Source organism: Rhincodon typus, chromosome 16 (assembly GCF_021869965.1).
Source record: "Rhincodon typus isolate 14 chromosome 16, sRhiTyp1.1, whole genome shotgun sequence".
NCBI lineage: Eukaryota > Metazoa > Chordata > Chondrichthyes > Orectolobiformes > Rhincodontidae > Rhincodon > Rhincodon typus.
In genome coordinates, this window is record NC_063347.1 from 21,244,412 (window position 1) to 21,272,321 (window position 27,910).

The following is a 27,910-nucleotide window of genomic DNA, read 5'->3' on the forward strand; positions in this document are numbered from 1 at the left end:
TTCTATCCGCCTCCCCCTCTCTCCCTATTTATTTCAGAACCCCCTTCCCCTCCCCCATTTCTGATGAAGGGTCTAGGCCCGAAACGTCAGCCTTTATGCTCCTATGATGCTGCTTGGCCTGCTGTGTTCATCCAGCTCTGCACCTTGTTGTCTCGGATTCTCCAGCATCTGCAGTTCCTGCTATCTCCAGTTAAAAAGTGCATTTTTCCACAAACATTGACGGTATCACAAACACCGATCTGTATTTGACATCTTCCCACAGTAGGACTCCCAAATTTTGGGTATAAAAACCTGTAAAACATTTGGGAACTAAAGAGGAATGGTTAAGCCAGCACGAGAAATGAAGTAATAAAGTTTTCTTTTAAATACTTAAAAAACCTGGAAGGGATTTAGTTATTTGTTTATTGTTTATTTAGGGGATCTGGGTTTCACTGGCTAGGCCAGCATCTATTATTCATCTCTAGTTTCCCTTCAGACAGTGGTGATGAGCTGCATTCCTGAACCGCTGCAGTCCACGTGCTATAGGTAGACTCACAATGCCCTTAGGGAGGGACTTCCAGGATTCCGACCCAGTAAAACTGAAGGAACTGCGATATATTTGCAAGTAAGGATGCCGAGTGGCTTGGAGGGGAACTTGCACATGCTACTGTTCTTACATTTCTGCTGTTCATGGTGGTGCTCCCATGTATCTGCTGTTTATATCCTTCTTGATGCGTATTGGTCATATGTTTAGAAGATGCTGTCTGAGATACTTTGATGAATTTCTGCAGTGTATCATGCAGATTGTGCACACTGCCGCCACTGAGCACTCCTGGTGGAGGCAGTGAACTTTTGTGGATGCGCTGCCAATTAATCTGGTTGTTTTGTTCTGGACAGTGCTAAGTTCCTCCAGTTGCTGGAGCTCGCTTCTGACTGGTGCCTAGTAGAATTGTGGGCAGACTTTGGGGAGTCAGAATGTAAGTTACTTGCTGCAGGATACCTAACTTTGACCTGCTTTTGTAGCCACAATTACTTATATAGCTAGTTCAGTTCAATTTCTGGTCATTGGTAACACCTGGGACGTTGACAGTGGGGTCTCAGTGATCATAATGCCTTCAATTGTTAGATCCTTTCACACCGGAGTCTGTAAAAGCCTGGCACTTGTGGGACAAATATGTTACTTGCCACTTATCCTGCTGCATTTGGACACAAGTTGCTTCCGTATCTGGGGATTCACAAATGGTGCTGAATATTGTGAAATCATCAGTGAGCGTCCCCACTTCTGACCTGATAATGGATGGATTGTCATTGATGAAGCACCTGAAGATGGTTGGGAGGAACTCATGGAGACATTCTGGAGCTGAGATAAGTGACCTTCAACAACCGCAAACATCTTCCTTTGTGCCTGGTATGACTCCAACCAGCTCCTGCTGATTCCAGTTTTACTAGGTTTCCTTGAAGCCACACTCAGTCAAATGCAGCCTTGATGTCAAGGGCAGTCACTCTCACCTCACCTCCAAAACTCAGCTTTTTTTGTCCATATTTGAACAAGGCTTTAATGAGGTAAGGAGCTAAGTGGCCCTGATAAAACACAAATTATGCATCGGTGAGCAGGGTATTACTATGCAAGTGCTGCCTGATTGTATTGTTGATGACACCTTCCATCAGTTGACTGATGAGGTAGTAGTAGGCTGGGTTGGATTGGCTCTGTTTATTGTGTATAGGATATCCCTAGGCAATATTTCACATGGTTGGGTAGATGCCAATGTTTTAACTGTTCTGAAACAACTTGGTTAACATGCAGCAGGATTTGGAACAGAAGTCTTCAGTACTAATACCGGAATGTCATCAAAATCAATAGCCTTTGCAGGAACCAGTGCATCCAGCTATTTTTTGAAATAACATGGAACAAAATAAATTGGCTTTAGACGATGCTGGGGATCTCTGGAGGATGCCAAGATGGATCGTCCACTCAGCAGCTCTGGCTGAAGACTTTTGTAAATGCTTCAGCCTAATCTTTTACACTGATATCTGGGCTCCCTCATCATTGAGGACAGGTGTACTTGTGGAGCCTTCTCTGCCAGTAATTTGTTTCATAGTCCATAATGATTTACCACTGGATGTGACAGGACTGTAAAGCTTATATTTGATCTGTTCGTTGTGGAATCACTTTACCCTGTCTATCGCTTGCTGCTTTTGCTGTTAACATGTAAGTAGTCCTGTTTTGTAGCTTCATCAGGGTTGACCCCTCATTTTTAGACATGCCTGGTGCTGCTCCTGGCGTGCCCTCCAAACAACTTCACTGAATCAAAACTGACCCCCCCTAGTTTGACAGTCATGATGGAGTGGGGGTAATGCCAGGCCAAGAGGTTGCAGATTGTTTTACTGAATTCAGATTCTACCATTTGTCGTGGCCGGATTCGAACCCGGGACCCCAGAACAGTGCCTGGATCTCTGGGTTAATAGTTTTAGTGATAATACCACCAGGCCACCACCTCTGAAGAAGGGTCTAGACCTGAAACATCAGCCTTCCTTCTCCTCTGATGCTGCTTGGCCTGCTGTGTTCATCCAGCTCTACACCTTGTTATCTCTGGTTGCAGATTGTGTTTGAATATAATTCTGCTGCTGGGCCACTGCACCTCATGAATGCCCAGTCATGAGTTGTTAGATCTGACTGAAATCTATTCAATTTAGAGCAGTTATCATTCCACACAACACTATGGAGGGTATCCTCAATGTGAAGACGAGCCTCCATTTCTCAGCTGTCACCCTTACCAATACTGTCATGGACAGATGCATGTGCAACAGACAGATTGGAGAAGACGAGGTTAAGCTTGTTTTGCAGGCAAATAATCTAAGAGCTATCTCCACAAACAAGAAACTTAAAAGCATGGAATGCTACCATAGCATAACTTTACTTATGCCTATCACACACACGACAACTTTAAGATACTACATGTCCCGACACACTCACCACGCTACCTTGCGTCAGGAACACATCTGAACTGACCACGAGACTCCTACGACCACTGGGCATCAGAGTAGCACACAAACCCACATCAACCCCACGCCAACTGCGCACCCGAACCAAAGACCCACTAGCCACCATGGAAAGGACCAATCTCATGCACAAGATTCCCTGCAAAGACTGCGACAAACACTATATTGGAAAGACAGGAAGGAAATTAACCACAAGGGTACACGAACATCAACTGGCAACAAAAAGACATGGCCAAACTCACTCATCTCTATCCAAATGGATAAGGAGAACCACCAATTTGATTGGGACAACACCAGGATCCTGGGACAGGCAAAGCAGAGACAAGCACAGGAATTCCTAGAAGTCTGGCACTCCACTAAGAAAGCCATCAACAAACACAAAGAGCTCAACCCCATATACACTCCATTGCGAAGGGAAACTGGAAATGAGGTAATCCAGTTCAATGGACATCAGAATTTAAGAAACAGGTGGGAAAACACAACAGCGCTTCATCGGAGGCTGCACTGATGTTGTTACCCAGCAGGGTAATGAAAAGTCTGCAGGACAACAAACCAGCTCGGCGAGCCAACCAACCACAACACTCACAACCCGAACTACAAATCTACTCTAAAACCTTTAATCATGCTTATTACAGATTTGTCAGTTCAATATCAGATGTGGGGCAGATACTGGAATTTACTATCAGGGACTGCATTTTGAGAGTTATCACAGATGTAGTGGGCCAAATGACCTCCTCCTGTGTTGTAATCATTCTTCAAGTCAGTGAAGCATGATCTGATCAAAGACAGCACGAGTTTGTGAAAGGAAGACGTGTTTGATTATCTTGATTGAAATTTTTGATGATGTCGTGAATCAACTCAATGCAGGGATATTTATTGATGGCATCTAAATGGACTTCCGAAAGACATTTAATAAGATTCCACATGAGATTAAAAAACTAAGCACATGAAGGTACCCTTGGGAAGGGTTGATAATTAGTTGGGAGATGATGGACAGTAGGGATGACAGATTGTGCTACTTGAACGGGGGCTTTAGTTTTTCATCTTGTATATTAAGCAGTTGAACAAATTAATCCATCTGAAGCACTTTGTTCAGTTTTGGAGCTTCATTGCACATTATGACAACAGTTTAGGTAATTAATTTGATGGGGAATCTAGAATAAGAGGACAGAATCTTGAAAGTTGTCATTGCTGGGCCAAGTGAAATTAGCAAGACTGAAATTGGCATACTTTCATTAGGAATGGTTATCAATGGATATGAATCAAAAGTGGGTATGTGGAATCGAGGTGCAGATCAGTCATGACCCAACTGAATGGTGGAACATGCTCAAATGACTGAACATTCTACTCCTGTTCCTGTTAATGAAGGACACTTCATCCTATTCAGCAATAAAGTTATAATTGACAACTTGTATCACCAAAATTAGCTCTGACAAAGGAAAATAGTTCTGAAAAATAAGTCACATTAAACTTTCGCAAAAAAAAAAAACAAAAACGCACTCTTGAGAAAAACATGCCATAAGACAACCTGTTCCTAATACACTATGCTAGAGGGATAGGCTACAAAACTACCCACCTGATGAGGGACAAGTCCAAGAGATGTCGGAGGCTCATTCAGCCGGTCATCACTGCTGCTGGCTACTGCATATCCACTGCAAAGCCAACAAGTGGTACTGATAAGAAACTGTAAACTTTCTCAGATTGAAAAAAAAACTTAACAAGTATCAAAACCGTGGGTTTAATCTAACTGGCATGACACTAGAAATTGCACAGAAAGCTAGTGGGAACTATATGTTAACTTCGAACAGAGCAAACAAATTCGAACTTTGCTGAATTACACTTTACGATGTAAAAGTAGGACAGGGAAAATGCTTTCAATGCTGGGAAGCAGATGGACCTTGATGTGCAGGTACGTCGATCATTGAAAGGTAATACCAAAAGTAGATAAGGTCATAACAAAAATGGATTTCTGAAGTTTAGTATCTTGAGAAATTGAATAACGATCAAAATAAAACAACTTAAGTTGCATTGGTTGGAACATTGAACAGTTTTGGGACCTCCATTAAAGAATATAAACATAAAGACAAAGCTATAGCACGTATCCTTTACAGAATTACCGGGAATATGGGATTATAGTTCTGAACAGATAACTAGGCTGGGTTATTTTCAGAGGAGTGGAGATGGTTGAGCAGTGACCTGACTCCAAGATTATGAAGGGTTATGCTTAAGTAGATTGTGTTTGCATTGGTCAGTGAGAAGACAACAAAAATGCATTAATATAGGGTATTTATCAAATATTTATCAAAAGAAGGGAAGAAGTGATTGTAAAAAATTGTTCTTTGGCACAAATTGCATTTTGACTATTTGAAAAGAGAAACATTAAAGAATACAGACAACATTAATTAAGTTTATAAAATCTGAACAAAATAATCCACAGCAAGTCTATCAGTAAGATAGCGTTAGAAAGCTACCTGGGGGCATCAGTAGCATCTATGGACATCTTTCAACTAACTCTAATGAGCTGTAATAACACATTTTAATTATATACTCTGTATTTCAACATTCAATATTCAAAACTGCTCCAGTAGGAGGAACAGATATAACCAGGTTTAATAACTAGTCAGAAGCTGCAGAGTACTCAGATTTCTCTAAACATTTAACAAAATCAAACATTTCAAAATCTACAATCCCAGCCTGTCAATTACAGAGGCACTTAATTAGAAGTGCAATTACACATAAATCCTTCAGCTTACCCTTCAGCATGTTGCAATATAGAAACCATCAATTCCACTGCCAGTGCTCCAGCGATCATGGCTAAACCAGGACGACTCACAGTGCACTGCTGGTCTAGAGTACGGTCTCTAGTTGACTGTCAGAAAAGACAGTGAATTATTCCCATCTTGACACTTGGTTATTAACAATTACCATCAGCTTAGACGAGTATCAAGATTTTTATTTTTACGTAATGGTTGAAAAACAAAATTCCTTTTCATTTAGTCCTGCGCTGCATCCATCAATCTCCAGAGGGCAAAAAGTTTACAGCTGACCCTGATACCCTGGGAAGTGTCAAAAAGTGACTGAGCTTCAGCACTAATCTGTTTTGTCTCTTGGAACCTCACAGAACTTCTTCCAGTTATCTGGCAGAGGTCAGATATATTCTACCTGGACTCAGGCATAAACTTGCATCTTTCTTTTTCCTGTGCACAGGATTCCCAAAGTGCAATGACATTAATGCCTGCTTATTTTCATAAACCAAAAAAAAGTTCCCTGATAAAATCAAGAGGTCACAGGATAACATCTTCTCAAGAGGAGAAAGTTAGATTCCAGATTCCAGTCTCCATTTCTCACAAAAGCACCTAGCCTGATTCCATATTACGTCTCAAGTGCTACGTGAGGTTCTGTTGGTTAAAACAAGTCAATAAAGTGGGCAAACATGAAGGAAAAATATCATTCAACTATGGCAGAGATAATTTGCACACACACAACTTACATCTCCAGGTGCTACAACGTCATTACAGAAGTAGCAGCCTAGTTTGTGGCCAGGAATGTTCGAAAAGAGTGAAGAGCCTGCCAAGGAAGAATTGATAGTAGCAGCGACTGCAGCTGGTTCTCCGGATTCCTGTTTCGGCCTTTTCAAACCATGTCTCATTACGACAAAAGTATCAAAACCCAAAGCCGCATTAATGACTAACTGCAGGCAAAAAATAAATATAATTTACATTCATGTTTAACTATATTCTCTTTTTTTTATATATCCCTATTTTGTTATTCCTTTGTCCAGTCTGGATTTTTACCAAAATAAGAGGCACAGTAAGTTTTTGAAAGTTTTATGAAGTAGATTTCAGTCTTAGCAGATGGGTGATTATGGTGGGTGCACCGATCTTTATTCCCAAAATCTATATATCCTTATCTTTCAAACATCTGCAACAGTATTATGAATTTGTAAAATGTGCCCCAATAGGTTTACATAAAATACAAACAAATTTTTTAGAATACAGATAGCAGCAAAGTCACAGGAGCACTATTAACTCCAAGCCATTTCTAAAGCCATTTAGTGAATCCTCGTGCAAAAATAAATGCAATAAACACTGGCCTTGACACCATCCCGTAGTAGACTTGCTTGATGATACGAAATACTTTGATTTAAGCATGGAGAAGGGAGTCTTGAAATAAGCAAGGCAAAACTGTGGTGCTATGCTCCAGATCACTAACTTCAGGATAAATGGAACTGTAAATACATGGTTTAAGTGTGTGGCATTTTTGCAATAAGCCGTATTTATTTTTCCATCTTTAAACTGGTAAAGAAGAATAAAGCTGGCCACTTAAAAGGGGAAAAATCTACCCTAAACTAAAAGGATTTACTTACAATCTTTCACTACCAATTATTTCTACATCAACAGAACATGGTCACTGAGCCACAGTGAACTGAGATGGTAGTGATATTGTACCTTTCGTTGACTGGCTGCAATGACTGTGGGGAGCCAGCGACTCTCCCGTGTGTCCATTAGCAGGAAAATGACATCATGTGAGCAAATGAGTTTCTCCAGCTGTTCAACATCTTTCTGAGCCTGTTGCATTGTCACTGCAGAAAAATTCACCGGGTGACCTGGCATCGGTATGCTTAGGTTAAAGCCTTCGACTTTCTGCAATATGAAAATGTTCGTAGTAAGACATACAAGAGATTGCAGAATACATGTATGTTATTAAGATATAGGATGCTTGTAAATTGCCCTTGGTTTTGCTCATGGAAGTTGATGTATGTTACATTTTTGACATATTAAATGGCAATGAGTTTCAGAAAAAGTTTCCAGGAACTAACTCCACAAAACTACTTTGTTTCCAGAATCTACAATGCCATCACTGACAAAAGGAAAGTGAATAGAAACTTTGAAACTACATACAATTTATAGAAGTAAGTGCATATAGAAGACAAAACCAAAATGACAACAAGGTTTGTGAATAAGGAGCCTGTGAATTGTGGAAGATTTTCAATAATAAGAAAGATATTGCACTTATATAACACCATTCACATCCTCAGGGAGGTCTCAACGTACCCGACTGTCTTTTAATGTGTAGATGCTGTTTTGGTGACAAACTTGGCAACCAAATCAAATCAACAGCAATTAAATAAATGTTCTGTTAATTTGATTTCAGTCAAAAAATTGAGAGAAATTGTTGCTCTTTCTGCAATAGCATCACAAGATCTTAGACTGATCCTCACTCTGGTGAAATGTACTAATTGATTGATTGTTGAGATAATGTTAGATACAACCTTCAATGCAGCATAGCAAGTAGCTATTGTTAATGTGCAAGCCCAGATATCAAATACAACATACTACTGAGGTACCAGCTTCACCTGGAAGTAGCACCTTTACATCCAAGTCAGAAGGTTGGTTGATCAAGATCCACTCTGCGGCTGACAGATGAGATTGAGAGCCAAACCTGTTCAAACCTACCAGTTTAAGTGCACATAAAATACTCCATGGGATTACAGTTTGAAGAAAATAAACAGGACTCCTCTTGCCCTGACTATGTTACCTCAAAATCAACTCACCACAAAATAATTTAAGCTATCATTTATCTCACCACTACCTCATTTGCCTACAAGATAACAGTGATTATGCTTCAGATCAACTCATTGGCCATGAAACACTTTGGGACATCCTGCAGTTGTGAATGGCATTTGAAAAATACAAGCTCGCACATCCTGCTCTTCCAGCAAAGATTTGTCAAAAACTATCAGTTAGCAGAAACAAGGGCCAACTCTTGTCTCTAATCCTCAAACCATCTCAAGCCGCTTTTTCTTATAGTGGACAAATTCTTAAACTAAACTCAGCTCTTAAAATAAGCATCAGTTTTAGTATGAATTCTGTGTGATTAATCCATCACTTCATTGTTTATGTTACAGTGTGAAAGCACCAAAGAGTTTGTAGCAGTTCAATGCTTTATTACCCTGACACAATCTGAACCATTATGCTAGCAGTACAGCTATGTTATTATACCGTAAAACACTAATCCAAAACTTACAAAATGGAAGTAGATAGAAAACATGCAACTTCATATGCAGGGAAGAAACTATTGGCATGCAAAAAAAATCCTGAAATACAAATTTATAGTTTTCATTCCATTCAGAGATCAATACAATATTGGTCACTTGCCAAACTACTAACACATTACACAGAAAGGCATCATTAGAGCAGAGTTTTCTGCCAGTGCTATAAAATGAGTCACAGGTTGGTGTAGAAAATTCAGAATAGATACACAAGGCAGAAACTCTTACTCACCTGGAATGAACACTATTAAGCAAATATGGCAACTGAACAAGTGCTTTGTGAATAAATAATACCTATATTTCAGAATGTTTTTATATTTCCAGTTGACTTCTGTGTTATTGCCGGAAGCTATTGCCAGCACCACCCCCCACCCCCGTGAAAAGCACCAATTAAGTGTTTGCTTTGCAAGTAATCATCGTAACTTAGATATATCAAAAAGCGCATTTAAAAAAAAAAACCCTCTCAGTTACATTCAGAGTTCTTGTTGCGTGTAATCTGGAACTAGAAACAAGAATGTACAGATAGCCAGTGGTGAAATACTAACTGAAATATAGCAATGAGGTTAACAAGGAGACAGGAAATTATTGGACTGTTATTAGTTTTATATTGTTATGCCGTCTCTATAACACGGCAAAATTTGCACCAATATGACTGAATTGTAGCAGGAGGCTAGACTGCTCTCTAATTATTCCTCCACAGAATTTTGGCTATAGCCATTTCAGCATACAGAAGAACTTAACACATATCCAACCTCTGGTTGGCACTGGGTATATTTCAGCATACCAGAAAAAACATACATTTTGAAAATGTTATTTAGAAAGGATTTATAATTTCACAATATCAACTGTATTTCCAGATTATGAAGATAAATAAAATAGTTATATTTTACTTCTGAATATATATAGCATAAACAAATGAATTACATTTCAGGTATGTTCTAGTACATCAATGTCAATATCTGCCAATGTAGACCACAAGTAAGGCTTGACGACAATGCAGGAAGGGTTAAGTCTGAGATAACAAGGTGTAGAGCTGGATGAACATAGCAGGCCAAGCAGCATCAGAGGAGCAGGAAAGCTGACGTTTCGGGTCTAGACCCTTCTTCAGTCTTTTAATGCTCACAGTAACAAGTTTCTCAAATTGACCACGTAATTATGGGGGTAGGTGCAGTAATGTTTTCAATGGAAAAGAAAAGGAACTTGTGTTCTTATTTTGGTAACTTGAGTCATAAACAATGCTAAACTTAAATAAGTGTAATTACATAGCAACGAGGGCAGAGTGTTAGCTGGAGTGGACTGGGAAAGGCATTGGCAAAAGACAGTTGAGGAACAATGATAAACATTTAAGAATATCATTCATGACTCACAGCAAACATATATCCCAGTCCCAACGTAACAGCCTTAATCAAAAAGGGAGGGAGACAAATACAAAAATGGCAATTACAGGTCAGTTAGCGTAAACACTGGGAAAATTATAAAGTACTTTACAAAGGATCCAATAGTAGAGCATTTAGAAGTGTATAATACAATCAAGCAAAGTCAGATGGCTTCATGATGGGAAAATCATGCTTGACAAATTCATTCAAGTTTTTTGAGGTGGTACCAGGCAGGATAAAGGAGAACCAGTACGTGTAATATATTCAGGTTTCCAAAAGGTATCCAATAAGGTCACGTGAGGCCACTTAATAAGAGCCCATGGTGCTGGAGGTAGTATATTAGCATGGATAGAGGATTAGCTAACTAACAGAGGACAGAGAGTTGGGATAAATGTAACTAGTAGAGTGCCATTGGGATCTCTGCTAAGGCCACAATTATTTATAACTTATATTAATGACCTGGATAACAAAACTGAATATACTTTTACCAAGTCTGTGCATGACAGAACAATTGGTGGGTGGGCAAATAGTGCAAATCTCACCGTCTAAATATACAGTGGGATAAAGACAGGTTGAGTGAAAGGGCAAAAACTTGGCAGATGGAATACGTAGGAAAATGTGACATTATGTCCTTTTAGCCGGAAGAACAGAAGAGCTGAATATTATTTAAATGGAGAAGACTGCAAAAAGTTACAACACAGAGGGAATTGGGGGTCTTTGTGCATGATTCACAACAAGCTGGTATAAGGCAAACGGACTGTTGGCCTTCATTTCCAAGCAAACAGAATGCGAAAATAGGGACCCCTTGCTAAAACTGTTCAAAGGACTAGTTAGATGTTTGTGCAAATAATGTGAACAGTTTTGGTCCCTTTATCTGGCAGTGGATGCAGTCCAGAGTAGGCTAGGTCGAATCTGGCTATGGAGGGATTACCTTATGAGAAGTGGATAGGTTATGCTTATACTCATTGGAGCAGAAAAGAATGAGGGAAACCTTATTGAAACATATATGATTTTTAGGATACTTGACAAGATAGATGGAGTGGTTGTTTCCTCCTTATGGAAGAGTCAAGGACCAGAAGGCATAATCTCAAAGTTAGGGGTCACCTATTTAAAACAGAGCTGAGGAGAAATTTCTTCTGATGGTGGTGCATCTGTGGGATCCTTTACCTCAGAGGGATGTCAAAGCTGGGTTCTTAAGTGTATTCAAAATTGAGACAGACAGATTTCCATTCAGTAAGGGAACTAAGGGTTATGGGTATAAGTCAGCAAAGTGGAGTTGAGCATCATCAGATCAGCCATGACCATTTGGAATCGTACAGCAGATTAGATGGACCGAGGCCTACTTCTGCTCTCACATTTTATGGCATTAATCTATGGTTAATAATCTTAGTTTGTAAAATTTTATTTCCTTGTTGTTTATTAACTTTTTGTTTTATTTTATTGTTTTTTTTTCTGGCTCAATATTCTCTGTTTTGGTTTGTTTATTTGCTGTGTTTTAAGGTGGCACTGGAGAATGGCGACACCAGACAACACTTTTCACTGTATCTGTAATAAATACGTGATAATAAATAAATTAAATACAATCAATCACATCACATGACTTGCAGTTTCTACACAACTGCTTGCGAAAGTACTTCTTCCTCTTCATTGCATTGGTTACTTCCAAGTTTGAGATGATGAAATAAAACAGGGATTGCTTTTGTAATCTTAAATAAACTGACATTAGCACCGATCCAATAACAAAACTGAAGAGCAAACAATTGTCTTGTTTTGATTGTGTTGCAAGTTCTCTTATGCCCCCTATTTCAGTCCATTAAAGGCACACTGGCACCGTTTCATTGGAACTAGCACGTACACCCTTCTGTTACTTTGCAAGCATTGCCAATCTTAAAGAATGCTGGAAATTTTATTTATTGTCACATGTATTTTGTCAAAAAATACAATGAAAAGTGTTGTACAGTGTCACCATTCTCTGGTGCCATCTTAAAACAGAGAAAAACAAATCAAAACACAGAACACAAAGGCAGAATAGTATTCAACTTTACAATCCTTCTTGTTAAATACATAACAGTATAAGAAATAGGAGCAGGCCATCTGGTCCCTCTAGCCTGCTCCGCCATTCAATAAGATCATGGCTGATCGTTTTGTGGACTCAGCTCCACTTACCACCAACACCCCCAAACCCCACCCCGCCACTCACCGTAACCCTTATTTCCTTTACTGTTCAAAAATCTATCTTTGCCTTAAAAACATTCAATGAGGTAGCCTCAACTGCTTCACTGGGCAGGAAATTCCACAGATTCACAAACGTTTGGGTGAAAAAGTTCCTCCTCAACAGAGTCCTAAATCTGCTCCCCATTATTTTGAGGCTATGCCCCCTAGTTTTAGTTTCACCTGCCAGTGGAAACAACCTCCCTGCTTCTATCGTATCTATTCCCTTCATAATTTTAAATGTTTCCAACGAGTATAGTTCCAGCCTAATAAATCTCTCCTTATAAGCCAACCCTCTCAATCCCAGAAGCACCCTAGTGAACCCCTTCTGTACCCCATCCAGTACATTCTTACGCTCGGTTCGCACTAAACAGCTGCAATACCTACGCTCGGTTCGCACTAAACAACTGCACCTCCCAGTCGCGAAACATTTCAACCCCCCCCTCCCATTCCTCAGACGACATGTCCATCCTGGGCCTCCTGCAGTGCCACAATGATGCCACCCGACGGTTGCAGGAACAGCAACTCATATTCCGCTTGGGAACCCTGCAGCCCAATGGTATCAATGTGGATTTCACAAGCTTCAAAATCTCCCCTCCCCCTACCACATCCCAAAACCAGCCCAGCTCGTCCCCGCCTCCCTAACCTGTCCTTCCTCCCACCTCAAGCCGCACCCCCATCTCCTACCTACTAACCTCATCCCGCCCCCTTGACCTGTCTGTCCTCTCTGGGCTGACCTATCTCCTCCCTAACTCCCCACCTACACTCACCTTTACTGGCTCCATCCCCGCCTCTCTGACCTGTCTGTCTCCTCTCCACCTATCTTCTCCTCTATCCATCTTCTATCCGCCTCCCCCTCACTCCCTATTTATTTCAGAACCCCCTTCCCCTCCCCCATTTCTGAAGGGTCTAGGCCCGAAACGTCAGCCTTCCTGCTCCTATGATGCTGCTTGGCCTGCTGTGTTCATCCAGCTCAATGCCTTGCTGTCTCAGATTCTCCAGCATCTGCAGTTCCTACTATCTCTGAATGAATTCTTACATCCAAGTTTTGACAATACAGCAACCTAATTTGTACTTAAAATAATGTTAACACAGCTCTCGTGATACAATACAACAACACTTTGCATTGGATTTACTTTTGCATCCTTCAACTTAACATCTGCTCCTGCCCCCAACTTGCTGCAAAAAACACCGCATGTGGGACCTTCAGAAATGGTGGGATCAGTTGCATATCTCTTGATTGTGTGAGTTTGAAAGATTGAAGAAGAAAAATGAATAATGCAGAAGAGCAGTGCCTTAAAAGTGGATCAGTAAGAATCAAATCAGATACAGAAAGAGAAATAAGGAGACAAAGAAAAGCCAGATTGAAAAAGAAGAAGCAAAAGGAAAAGAAAGAAAAACTTTTTAATTTCTAACAACTAAAGACTACAGACAGGATGTGATTGAATATTTTAAATAGCTCCCTTTCTGAGCCAGAGAGGTTTATTGGTGAAACATTTACAATCATCACATCGTTAGAAAGATGCTTACAATACTAAGCTCCAGCCCAAACTTAAGAGGCAAAATTAATTGACAGTCTGTGCACAAATTCAACAAGTTCTTAAAAGTAATGGGTAGCCAGGGAGAGGACTAAAGCAAGCAGTGCAGAGGCAGAGATTAACCAGCAAATTCTGGATGCATTAAACTCAAGACAAATCTTTCAAGCTTCTGAATTTCTTAGCCAATTTATGACAGCATGCATTGCTAATATATCACCATTTTTCCAGCGATATCCTGCTCAAATTGCTCTGGTTGTTGAGAGCAGCAGACAATAAAGGCTTGCTTAATTAGTTGGTGCTTTGTTTCACTTAGAATGCTTGGAGGAGGTTTCCTAGATAGCAGTAGGTGAAGCCATGAGAAATGAGAATGTTGAAATGCAGGGATGGAGGGCATGTCTTCTCAAATACTTAGAAAACAATATAAAAGTTATTCCATTGCTCACAATAAAGAGGCTTGGTAGATTGAGCATTTTTGATGACCAGTTTGGGTGCTGAAGAATAGCTCTAAAACTCTAATTAATATATCATACTAAGCATGTAAGCAAATTTCAAGTCACCAATATAGCTACAAGCTTCTCTGTTATAACCTGTAAACAAATACTTGCAATAGTTTAATATTATTTTCTGTGGGTAATGAAAGGTAGTTTATTTTATGTATGAAGTTGTTATTGAAATTTTTTTTAGGCTTAATGTTATTAAAGGCATATATGACATACAGAGTGAGATGGCTAGGGGATTTAGAAAAGTTATTACCCAGCAGGATCAGTCTGATAGATGGGTAACTGTCAGGAAACGCGAGAAGGAAGTTCAAAAATCTCCGGTGGCTATTCCTCTATCAAATAGATATTCAGTTTTTGGAACTGTAGAAGGGGACAGTCTATCCAAGGAAAATGGAAAGGCCAGTTATTGGACACTTGGAACGATTTATGTTGGGCAGCGTTTGATAAGATTTAATAGAATTATTGTTATAGGGGACCGTCCTGTCAAGGGCATAGACAGGAGATTCTGTGGCAGTGAGCATAAATTTAGAATAGTTTTTCTTTCCTGGTGCTAGGATTAAGCACATTTCTAAACGTTTCAAGCATATTGTTAAAGGTAAGATTGAGAAGCCAGATATTATTGTACACATTGGTAGGAATGACAATTTTAGGGAAAAGATTAAAGCAGCACAGACTAAATTTAAGAGGTTAGGTAGAAGATTAAAAAAACCCATAGCAGTGGCTCAGTGGTTACCACTGCTGCCTCACGGCGTCAGGGGCCCAGGTTCGATTCAACCCTTGGGTGACTGTCTGTGTGGAGTTTGCACGTTCTCCCCATGTCTGTGGTCAGTGTGGACTTGTTGGGCCGAAGGGCCTGTTTCCGCACTGTTGGGATCCTATGATCTATGAGGTCTTGAGCCTGATAAGTCAGTTCTAGTCCACAGTATAATGGACTAGGGATTACTGTTAGAGATTGCCTGGGATGCCCATAGAAGAGAGTGTATAAAAATAACAAATCTGACCCTGGTTTTATATCAGCAGAAGAATTAAACCATACAGCTACTCTCTCCTTATTTATTTCCAAATCTTTCATACTTTTTCTTTGTAAAGCTATCACACAATTTTCAAAATGGGCGTATGTAACCCATGATATGTATTTAATTCTTTTCTTCACTTCTTCTCCAGCACTCCCTTTATAACGGTTTCCTTCTTTCATTCTGCTCTTATATATATCTCCAGGGTCTCTTCATGGCTCTTAACAATGGCTTCTTTGCTGATGGAATCAATATCGGACCCTCAAACTTGTTAGCACATAGGGTATTCACCCAGGAAGGGGGCTGGGGTCTGCTGTGCGGTGCTTTGTTTCCTTATTCCCACCTCCGCCTTTATGTTACATCAGAAGCAAAGCCAGTAGTTTGGACGAGTTCAGTATTTCTTGGCAGGGGCAATTTCTGAAATAAAATTCAAGCTGCAAAACTCCTGACTTTCCACTGGTGAAATAAGATCGAAAGATTGTTGTGAGGCGTCAAATGGCAGCCTGGAAATCATCAGAGGCTGGAAATGAAGTTTAGGCATACACCATGGCTGGGAAATATCAATAAGACAGGCCGAAACAACAATGCAAACTCTGGAAAGACTAGAACTCACTTATCATGCCCAAGATCTATTGCATGTATTTATTTACAGGTTATAACAGAGAAGCTTGCAACTACATTGACAACTTGAAATTTGTTTACATGCTTACCATGATATATTAGTTAGATTTTTGGAGCTATTCTTCAGCACCCAAATTGGTCATTAAAAACGCTCAGTCTACTAAGCATCTTTATTGTGAGCAATGGAATCTGCAGAACATGTAAGGAGGACTCTTCTAGTAAACCATCAGCCATGGTCGCTCGAAAACTTGAGAGTTCTTAAGAGAGCGATATCATTATAAATAATTTTTAATGCATATCAGTCATATCGTGCTGTCTATGCTAGTCACACCACATGTCAACTGAAATAAAAACAGATTAGAGCATCCACATTGTTACAATTCATGTTCAGTTTGATAAAACTGAAGAAAAATCAAAACAAATTCTCTCAGGAAATTTGATATTACAGGATCTTGTGCAATAATATTTCAATTTTACATTCTAGGGTGACCTCAGCACCTACTGCTGTTACTTGGCTGGTTTCTTTGTAGCTGACAGACTGAAATTAAACTGGATTTGGCAGCACAGTCAGCAAGCATACGTTCTGATCAATTTTTTTTATAGATACTGACAAAAGAGTTGAAAAATTCAATTCAGCATGGATGAACTTCAGGAACAGCCGTACTTAACTAACCCCTTGGTTTTGAAAATCTAATGATGTTTACTAAAGACAATCATTTTTCAGTACATGTATAAATAGTTATAAACACTGCCACCAAAAACTAATACAGTCTAGCCAGCTGGCCTGCAGTTATTTTCAAGACTAAAATCTATTAGCCCAGGTTTTGCAAGGTGTGGCAATCTCTAAAAGTTTGCCTTCGTTTTTTCTTCTTGCACAACAAAATTTCCGCATATCTGACATGAGATTCTGGTTAGGGTTCCTTCAGAAATTGGGAGTTGTACTTCTATTTTGACAGTTCCGTTGTAGCGCAGAACTGTTTGGCTGGGGGAGGGGGGGGGGGGGCGGGAATTCCTAAAATTGCCCCCTTTTTCACAAAAAAAAAAAAAAAAAAAAAAAACAGTACAAATTTGAGATTTGGGGCAGGGAAAATAAATTTTACAAAGCTGAAAGATGACCTGGCAAAAAGGGACTGGATACAGCTATGTGAAGAAATTTAGTGGGTAACTTTCAAAAGTGAGATTCTATGGACAGTGTTGACATATGCCCACAAAGAAAATGTGTGGTTTTGCCAAATCTGGAGTCCCTTCGTTATCAAGAAGCATTCAGGGAAAGATAATGCAGAAAAGTAGAGGTTATGTCAATTTCAAAAGCAGTAATACTACAGGATGCTCAGATGAATAGGAAGTGCAGGGGTGAACTGAAAAGAACATTAGGAAAGCAAAGAGAGGATATGTAAACACTATTAGCCCATAAGATTAAGGAAAATACAAAGATATTTTCATCAGGAAATTAAGAGCAAAAGAATGACCATCAGGGATGTACAAGGTAACTTGTATATGGATGCTGAGGACATGAGCAGGGCTTCATAACGAGTTCTTTGTCTCTGTCTTCACAGAGGGATGATGCCAATCTTCCAGTTAAAGGAGAGGAGTGTGAAACATTAGATGAAATAAATATAATGAGGAGGGAAGTACTCATAGAATCCTAGAATCCTCACAGCATGAAAGCAGGCCATTCAGTCTATCGGGTCTGCACTAACCCTTGGAAGAGCACACCACTCAGACCCACCTCCTACTATATCCTTGTAAACCCACATTTTCCATGGTCAATCCATCTAACCTGCACATCTTTGAACTGTGGGAGGAAACTTGAGCACCCAGAGGAAACCCACACAGACTCAGGGAGAACATGCAAACTCTACTCAGACGGTTGCCCGAGAGTGGAATCGAACCCTCATCTCAGGGTGGAATCAAACCCGGGTCCCTGGTGTTACAACTTCTGCCTTTACAAATTCAGTTTTTTTGCTAAGGTTATGACCAGTTTTGCTTTCCGTAGTCTTTCAAAGAGCTCTGCCAAATGCACCACGTGATCTTCTCGTGAAATGGCTAAAGATCACAACATCATCTATATAGACAGCACAATTAGTCAATCCTGCCACAACTCTGTTCATTAGTCTTTCAAATGTGGCTGGTGCGTTCTTTATCCCAAAGAGCATTATTTTGAATTCATACAGCCCATTTGGGGTTCCAAATGCAGCAACTTCTTCTGCTTTCACGGACAAAAGCACTTGCCAGTAACCATGGATTAAGTCCAACTTTGTGATACAAGTGGCTTGTCCAACATTTTCCACACAGTCCTCCAGCCTTGGAATTGGGTAGGAGTCTGATTTAGTTACATCATTTACCTTCCGATAATCCACGCATAACCATTGAGTGCCATCAGGTTTTGGAACCAATATGATCGATGAACTCCACTCACTTTGACTCGGCTCGACGACTTCTTCTTGTGGCATTGATTCCACTTCCTTCTGTACCTGTACAGCTTTAAGAGGATTAAGCCTGTTGGGGTGTTGTTTTATCGGAACAGCATTCCTTACTTCAAACTCATGCATTATAGTACTAGTCCTCCCCATTCTATTCCCACACATGTCCTCATATCTCTGCAATAAGCCTTTTAATTCAGTCCTCTGTTCCTGAGACAGATAGCTCACTATCCTATCCCATTCCATAAGAACTTCCTCTTTATTTAACTTACTTTGAGGCACATCAAAATCAAATGATTCGGATTCCGATTCCTCACTCTGAAGGGCCATAACTAATACTAGCTTTTCTGGTTCCCTATCCCTGTCATAGTTGGGTTTCAACACATTCACATACCTGATAAAGTTTTTTTTCTTATCTGGCCTCTTTACCAGAAAAATCACCTGACTCAACTTCTTCTCAATCTGACACGGACGGCTAAACCTTGAATTGAAGGGGTCTCCTACCACTGGTGACAGCACCAATACTTTATCACCACGGGCAAATGTTCGAATCTTAGATTTCTTATCTGCTTCTTACTTCATCAAATGCTGTGACACATTCAGATGTTGTCCAGCTAATTCATTGGCTGTGTTTAATCCTTCTCTCACCTCAGATACATAATCCAACTGAGATCTCTGATTTCAGACCTATCAACATTTCCTTAATTAATTTTAAAGGCTCTCTTCCTTAGTGCCTGAATATCAACTCAAATGGGAGTGAACAGAGTTGATTCATTTGGGCATCTCTTACGGCAAACAAAATAAATGGGATACCTTTATCCCAATCATTTGGGCATTCCTGGCAATAAGCCCAAAGCATGGTCTATAGGGTCTGATGCCACCTTTCCAATGCTCCCTGGGATTCAGGATGGTATGCACTCAATTTAAAGTGTTTTATGTCTAAACTATCCATGGCCTCCTTAAATAGTTTGGCAGTAAAATAGAACCCTTGGTCTGACTGACTCCCTGCAGAGGCCATAACAGTAAAGAAAGCAAGCAAGTCTTCCACAACCCTTTTTGCCTGACACTCCATAATGGAATTGCCTCCAGAAATCTGGTAGACATATTCATTATGGTTAGCAAATACTGGTTCCCTTTTTGGTTTTAGGGAGGGGACCTACACAATCAATGATAATCTGTGTGAAAGGTTCTTCAAAGGTGGGAATTGGCATCAAAGGTGCTGGTTTTATTATTGCCTGTGGTTTTCCTACCATCTGACATACATAACAGGTTACGGCAAAATTCAACCATGTCCTTATGCAAACCAGGCCAATAGAAGTGCTTTTGGATTTTAGCCTGAGTCCTCCTCACACCTGAATGACACCCTATTGGTAATTCCTGTGCTACCCATAATACTTCCTGTCTGCATGCTAACGGCAACACAGTCTTTCTAAACTTTCTTGGCAAATTTGGGAAGCATCTTCAAATCCCAGGACCTCTTTAGCAATGTTAAGAGCCATTTCCCCTCACTGTTAATTTAACCTGCCACATGTAACCGAAATTAAACAGATTTTTTCTTACCTGAGTTTTATTTAAGGATCCAGGACACGAATCTCCAAGTCTGTGTAAATCTGTCCAGATCCCATGTACAAACCATCCAAATCCCAAACTCAAACCATCCAAATCCCAAACTTAATCTGTCCAAATCCGTCCAGATCCTGGATTTGAGCCCCCAGCTTTTGTTATGACAGGGAAATGGCCAAACCCCTCTGATAATTAAAACTAAAAACACAAGCCCCAATCTGTTATGACACGAGTAGGGGTTCCCCTCTAATAATTACCACTGAAACACCGAGAGAAGCCAGGCTTTCCCCTCGCAATCTTTTAAAAGAGTGATTAAAGAAAAAGAAAGCCTGATCTCCACTTTACAAGTAACAAGAAACAATTTATTTAACGTAACAATGAACAAATTAACAAACAGACAATTCCCCTTATACTACTAATTATTCCCTAACTGGTCTAATTCTACAGGAACGCTGTTTAAATAAACACAAGTCCCACTAATATAAACTCAATTAATAAGAAGCAATAAATTATAAGTTAATCTCTCCAAGTTCACACAGACTGTCTTCTGGAATATTCTGTCATCTCCAGTCTCTTCACAAACACCCTTCTTCTGTTAATTCTGCTGAGGGATGTTTTATCTCTGTAATTTCTTCAATGAGGACTTTGAGCTAAAATACCATGGTAACTTTGATTAATTAGATGGCCCTTCTCGGAGAGCTGAATGGTATTAACTCTGGCAGGTGGCAGTTGGCTCTCCCCTTCAGATGGCTGTTGGCTCTCCCCGATTTCCCAAATGCCCTCATCTTATATATCTGTAGTGACATGATCAAATTCTTGCAATATGATTGGTTTCAGGTTGTCAAGACCATCAGATTTAAATTCAATTTGCTTTCTGTATCTAGGTGCTTTGCTTAAATTTTCTAGCCAAATTCAAACTTGTCGTCTTAGGTAAAAATGCTGCTTGGCTGCTATACAAAATGTTTTCATTCGGGCACTCTCTGTGCACCTGCATTTATAAACGTCCAAGCATAGACAAAAACACAAGCTCTTAAAGGGACCATGGCACTCTTGTCCCCATGATCATTTTTACCAAAAAGTTTTAACTTCTGGTCTTCTAATTCATGAATACTCTACCCAACATTCTAACACTGGTGCTGGAGGAATCGATTTCCTTGAAGGTGGATAAATCACCAGTGCCAAACAAATTGCATCCTAGACTGTTAATAGAAACCGGGAAAGGAACAGAAGATGCCTGGAGGACCATTTTCCGATCCTTACTAGCTTCTGTAAGCTGTGTGCCTGCATATGCATGCAGCTACCCCAAGATTCCACGCAAAGTAAGCGGTCTTCTGAGGCAGCTGGCAGCATTGACCTCAGGTTCCACAAGTCACTGCCATGCAAGGACCTCAAAGGTCCATACAGAAGTAACGGAAATTAGAGTGAATACTACTCACTAGATACAGATGGGGCAACAGAGGACTGGAGCTCTGTGAATGTTGGACCATTATTCAAATGGGTGCAAGATATAGGCCTAATAATTATAGAACAGTCTGACCACGGTAGTGGGAAAGTTACTAGGTTCAGTACTAAGATAGGATTAACTTACTTAGAAAGGCAGAGATTAATTAGGGATAGTCAATCAGCATGGTTTTGTTCAGTGAAGATTATGTCTTACTAACTTATTTGAATTTTTTTGAGGAAGGAGAAAGGATGTTTGATGAGGGTAGCTCAGTGAATGTTGCCGATATGGAGCTTAGTAAGGCACTTTACAACATTCCCTGTTGCAGACTTAAGAAAAATTAAAGCTCATGGAGGCAGGAGAATGTGGCAAGTTGGATCCAAAATTGGCTCAGTGACAGGAAACAAAGGGCATATGTTGACAGAAGTAAACCATCCATTGTTCCATAGTTCAATGAGATCATGGCTGATATGATAAATAACCAACCTTTCCACATCTGCACTGTCAAGAGCACCACAAATCTGGTATGTTTCAATAAGGTCACCTCTCATTCTTCTAAATTCCAATAAGCACAGGCCCAACCTAGTCAACAAGTCTCAATATTGAGATTGATGCTTTCTATGACATATGTTAATGAGGTAGGCTTAAATGTGAGGTATGATTGGGAAAGTTGCAAATGACACAAAAATTGGCGATGCAGCTAACAGTGTAGAAAGGAGCTGTCAACTGCAGGATGATATCAATGGGTTGGTTAAGTGAAGGTAAAGTGGCAAATTTAATTCAATTCAGAGAGGTGAGAGGTTACTCTTTTGTGGGGAAAAAGCAAACAAACCAAGGCAACACATAATAAACAGGAAAATATAGAGAGGAGTTGATGGCATGAGACACCTTGGAATGAATGCCCTTGTTCCCGACAATGGCAAGGTAAGTAGATAAGGTGGCAAAAAAGGCTTATGGTTCACTTTTCTGTAATGGACATGTATTTAATACGAAAGTAAAATGTAACGCTGCAACTATACAAGGCACTAGTTAGGTTACAACTGGAGGTGTATCCCCAGTTCTGGTTACCACAATACAGGAAGAACACAACTACTCTGCAGAGAGTACAGAGGAAACTTACAAAAATGTTGTCTGGGCTTGCAAATTGCAGCTATCATGAAGGTTGTATAAGTTAGGGTTGTTTATCATATTACAGAGACGGCTGAGCAGTGACTAAATTGAGGTGTTCAAAATAATGAAGGGAATGGGCAGGAAACCTTTTCCATTTGTGGAGAGGTCATTTACCAGGGTACACAGATAAGAAGTGATTCATAGAAGGATTAGAGAGAGGATATGAGGAAAAACTCTGTCAGGTCGTGCATGCTTGGAATTTGCTGTCAAGTTTGATGGTTGTGGCCCAGACTCACTAAAGAGAGTTTGGATCTGCACCAGAGGCACTGTAACCTGCAAAGATTTGGACAAAGTGCTACAAAGTAGGATTAGAATGGGCTGCTAATTTACTTAGCCAGGGCAGACAAAGTGTGCTCAATAGCCTCCTTCCCTGCTGCAACTTTTCTATGGCTCCATTTTTAAGGCAGAGGTGGCTACACTCTTGGTAATTAAGGGGGTGAAAAGTTACTGAGATCGGGGGGGAATGTGGAGTTGAGGCTACATTCAGATCAGCCATGGTCTTATTAGATGGCCAACAGGCTGAAGGGCTGAATGGCTGCTCGTAATTCATATACTTGTATGCAACAAAAAGCTACATTCCAGTTACTGAATGATCAGTTGTTAAAGTAACATCTCACAGTTCTGCTAAACCTATAATTTCAAAACAATAAAAAAAAACTTTTCTTCGTCCTTCTAAGCCCTTGTCTTTCTTATACAACACAATACATTCAACCAAAACATCACAAGACAAGACGATCTCTTCCCAAGGCCTCAGCTTATACGTGATACATCTGTGGTATCAAATGGCTCCTTACCATACAATGCCATTATCTCATGGCTAAAAACTTATCCAATTAGCTACGAACTTAATGAGCAATAGTCTGTAAAAATCTAACTGATAATGATTTTCACAATTTGTGATGGGTATCTGACATACTTGTTCCATAATAAATTGTCTGAACATGGCCAAATTTCTCAGAAGGAAGGTAGATCTAACTATACTCCTCCAAAACTGTTCCAAATTGAATATTTCAAATTCATCAAAAATGCCTCATGAGGTTGCATCTGGTGAAACTAATTGTGACAAAATGTAACCAGGCAGAAATAGATATGAAAGCTAAGAATATGAAAGTCATTTAACAGCATGCCAACAGTATTAGCTAACGCATCCCACTACATCAGGGAGACAAAATTCTGGTAAATTGTTTAAAAGCATACATACATAAAAATGTTTCGACTGAAAACAAAAATCTGCATGATCCTATTCCATTACTTTTGATACTATTCAGACCATAGACTAATTTGGGAACCTCACAAAATTCCACAGAACTGGTGCAAAACTGAAGGAGGGACTGGGGATTGATTCAGCAGAGACATTCTTCTGATGTTGGGGATCAAAGCATATTATTACAACATAATGGAAGTTTTATCCAAAATCTGGCTGTGTGATATTTAAACTGGAAGCCTTTTGGGCTAAATCTGAGTTGACAAAAAGCAAACCTGTCTCAATCTCTTTATCTGCATGCCTCTGAACTTGAACAAACTTTCACGAAATGTTTCAAAGGAAAATCTGTGCATACATTCATGATGACTGCAATTGAGGGAATTAATTAAAATAAAACAAAATTTTAAAAGTTGCAACCAAGTAGCACTTTTGCAAGATGTGGAAAATCTCAAAAATGGCAATTGCAAATGTCTTAATTTAAGAACATAAACAGGAATCTCCTGTCACCTTGTTCAGTTGTTCAGAAAACATAGCATATATCAACAGCATTTGTTACCAACGAGGTTTTAGCATCACATTTGGAGAAAACAAGAACATGTCTTCTTGAAAGGAGCTGCAACATGACCTCAGAGGAAAGGAAGAATAGGAAGAGCTGCCAATATAGTTTTAACTACTGAACTCAAAAGAAATAATGCCATCTTTCAATTACCCACCAACGCCAATAAACTGAGACCATATCATTCACTGACTTAAATATGTCACATTTGTGACAACATCTAAACAAACTTCAAGCCTTTACAAGTGCAAATGAATAGTAGCAGGGCACTTCAGATATCAATGGACTTTTTAAACTTAGTTCATGAATAAGCAATATGATCACGGAGACAGAGGTGAAAAGAAATTTCTTACACTTTTCTTTGTATGCATAGTGTAACAAAAATCAATACTACTGAGTCAATCAAGTTTTTAAAACATGGCTTTAATTAGTTAGCTCATTTCGTTTAGTCTTAGCTCTTTTCCCTTGGACTTGTCTCTCTTTTCTACAGATGACATATGCACACTTACAATGCAAAACAGTCCTCTGTAAGTACTTGGACTTCAAACAACTTTTAGTTAGATAGAAGAAAAACTACTCACTAGCAAAGAGTTCTTGATTAACTTTCTTATTCCTGTGACTCAATTTCTTTTTATTTTAGTTCAACGGTTAGAGTTTTCTACATTACTAGAATAGTTAATAAAGGTTTAGCAGAAACAATCCAGAGTCTAAAAGGGCCACCTTCAAAACTTCCAGCTGGCACTTTGCACTTGTGTGGCTGACTGCCAAAGATACCATTAACAATGCTGTAATATAAATAGTCAACTGCCAATGGACTTAAAGTATAAAATATCACTTGGATGGAACATTTGTTCCTAACATGCACTTTTCTCCCTTGGTTAGATTCTGTGCGCCATACCAGGGTGAAGGGAATCTGTTAAACGCATCTTGTACTTTGGTCAATTGCATTCTGCAGACAACAATTAACACGCACAAGAACAGATTGGAATTTCCCTTTCCTTTTTCCCTCCATTAACCTCCCTTTGAAGAAGAAATTAACTCTCCCCATTACTGTCACTGACATTTCAGATGAGTGTAGTTGGGAAAATGCAAAACTTGCTGTTCTTTTTAAAAATTGATTCATGTTGATATAGAAATTAAGAATTTCAGCAGTTATTGTCCATCCCTACTTGCCACAACCTGGGCCACAAATCTTTGCTAAAACCTTAAAGCATTTTGACTCTTGCTATTCCTGATCTGCACCTATACTGATTCAATGAGCCAAGCTCCTTTCTCACTAATGCCCTTATGAAATCCTTTATAATCAGGACTACCCCACCTCCTTTTCCATGTTGTCCGTCAGTATCAAGACAGCAGTTCACCAGTCCGTTACGGTGAGTAGTGTCGTTTCCGGTTTTGTCCTGTATGGGTTTGTATATGGGGTCCAATTCTATATGTTTGTTGATTGCATTGTGGGTTGAGAAGAATACCTCTAGGAATTCCCGTGTGTGTCTATATTTGACTTGGGCTACAATAGTTACATTGCCCCAGTTAAACCAATGGCCTTCATTGTCGGAGTGTACTGATATTAAGGAAAGTTAGTCATGTCATTTTGCTGCTAGCTGATGTTCATGTATTCTGAGGCTGGTTTCCTTCCTGTCTGTCTGACGTAATGTTTGTGGCAGTTGTTGCACAGTATTTTGTAAACTACGTTGGTTCTGCATGTTGTGGGAACGGGTTCTTTAATCCTTGTGAGTGTTTGTTGTAGAGTGGCTGTGGGCTTGTGTGCTACTGGCTGTGCTATATGCAGAACCAACGTAGTTTACAAAATACCATGCAAATACTGCCACAAATAGTACATCGGACAGACAGGAAGGAAACTAGCCAGCAGAATACATGAACATCAGCTAGCAGCAGAACAACACAACAAACTTTCCCTAATATCAGCACACTCAGACAATGAAGGCCATCAATTTAACTGGGACAACGTAGCCATAGTAGCCCAAGCCAAACACAGACACGCACGGGAATTCCTGAAGGCATGGTTCTCCACTCATAATGCAATCAACAACCCATAATGCAATCAACAAACATACAGAATTGTACCCTGTATACAAACTCTTACCGATCAAACCCGGAAATGACATTACTCACCATAATGGACCGGACAGCATAAATTCCGAGCGGAGTAGAACTACATCGCTTCATCAGAGGCCTCACTGATGTTACCTAGCATGGTGATGAAAGGTCTGAATGAAAACAAGCCAGCTCACCAAGCAAGTCAACAACCTCAGTCAAAATGCTGCTGGCTGTAGTATGTGAAGATTCATAATGTTATCATTAGTTGAATATTAGGTTTAAAGTGGAGGGACGTGAATTGTAGTTTCACAATTCTGTGAAGATCTGAACTCTTAAAAAATTGTCAGAAATCACTTGGAACATGGAGACCAAAACACCATTTAAAGGAAATTGAGGGATTTCAGCTGAATGATCTACAAGTCAACCGGGGAGAATATTGCAAAGGTGTTTGCCAATTTGAGTTTTATGACCTCCTGACAAAGGGAGGAGCTAGAAGCAGGTTGTTGCAGGGGGCAAGAAGACAATAAGAGCAGAGGTGCTGCTATTTGTAGTCTCTGAGCAATCAGGGCTGGAGAGACGTCTTGAGATGCTAAGAAGTCAGTGATGGGGTCTGGCCATCATCACTTTCTCACATGTGTATTCTATAGTCCTGTATCCCAAGCCCACGAACTAATGGCCACCTTGCTTCAGCTTTTTCTGATTAAACTTTGTATACAAATAGTAACTTTTAACAAGATTATGCAAACATAAACCCTTTGCTCCACCATAGCCCCTCCTGGGACTTGATGATCAGTCTGATGTGCCCAACTCAAAACCAAAGTGATGACTTTACACCTTTCCACACTGAACTCCATTTGTCATTGTTCTGCCTGCTCCTAAAATCAATCCCTTTGAAAACTCTATGTTCCATCCGAGAATCTGTCTTAAATTCATTCTGGGTCAGCAAGTAAAGTATTTTGGGCACTAAGTATGATATGTCAAAATTAAGTGCATTAATGTAAAACCATAGCTGTGTAACTCAGGGGTCAGGATAAAGGTCTTATTCTTGATTTGCACTAAAGTTAGAACCAGAAAGTTATTGTAAGTAGACAATACCTGACATTGATTACAATAGCAGGTCATAGAATTTAAGAACGTTCCTGGTCAGTGACAGTGCCCAGGATGTTAAGTCAGGAATTCAGTGATGGGAAATGTAATTGAATGTC

General features: G+C 39.8%; 1 protein-coding gene across 1 annotated transcript in view; it reads right to left on the reverse strand.

The window, feature by feature from the left end:
* The window catches only part of atg7 (ATG7 autophagy related 7 homolog (S. cerevisiae)), a 122,247-nt gene that overhangs the window by 82,153 nt on the left and 12,184 nt on the right, over window positions 1-27,910 (reverse strand). Inside the window, exons 4-7 of the mRNA XM_048606554.1 lie at window positions 7,428-7,622; window positions 6,470-6,670; window positions 5,733-5,848; window positions 4,556-4,631 (exon numbers count right to left, since the gene is read on the reverse strand). Of these exons, the coding sequence (XP_048462511.1) occupies window positions 4,556-4,631; window positions 5,733-5,848; window positions 6,470-6,670; window positions 7,428-7,622 (588 nt within the window). The remainder of the gene's footprint in view (window positions 1-4,555; window positions 4,632-5,732; window positions 5,849-6,469; window positions 6,671-7,427; window positions 7,623-27,910) is intronic.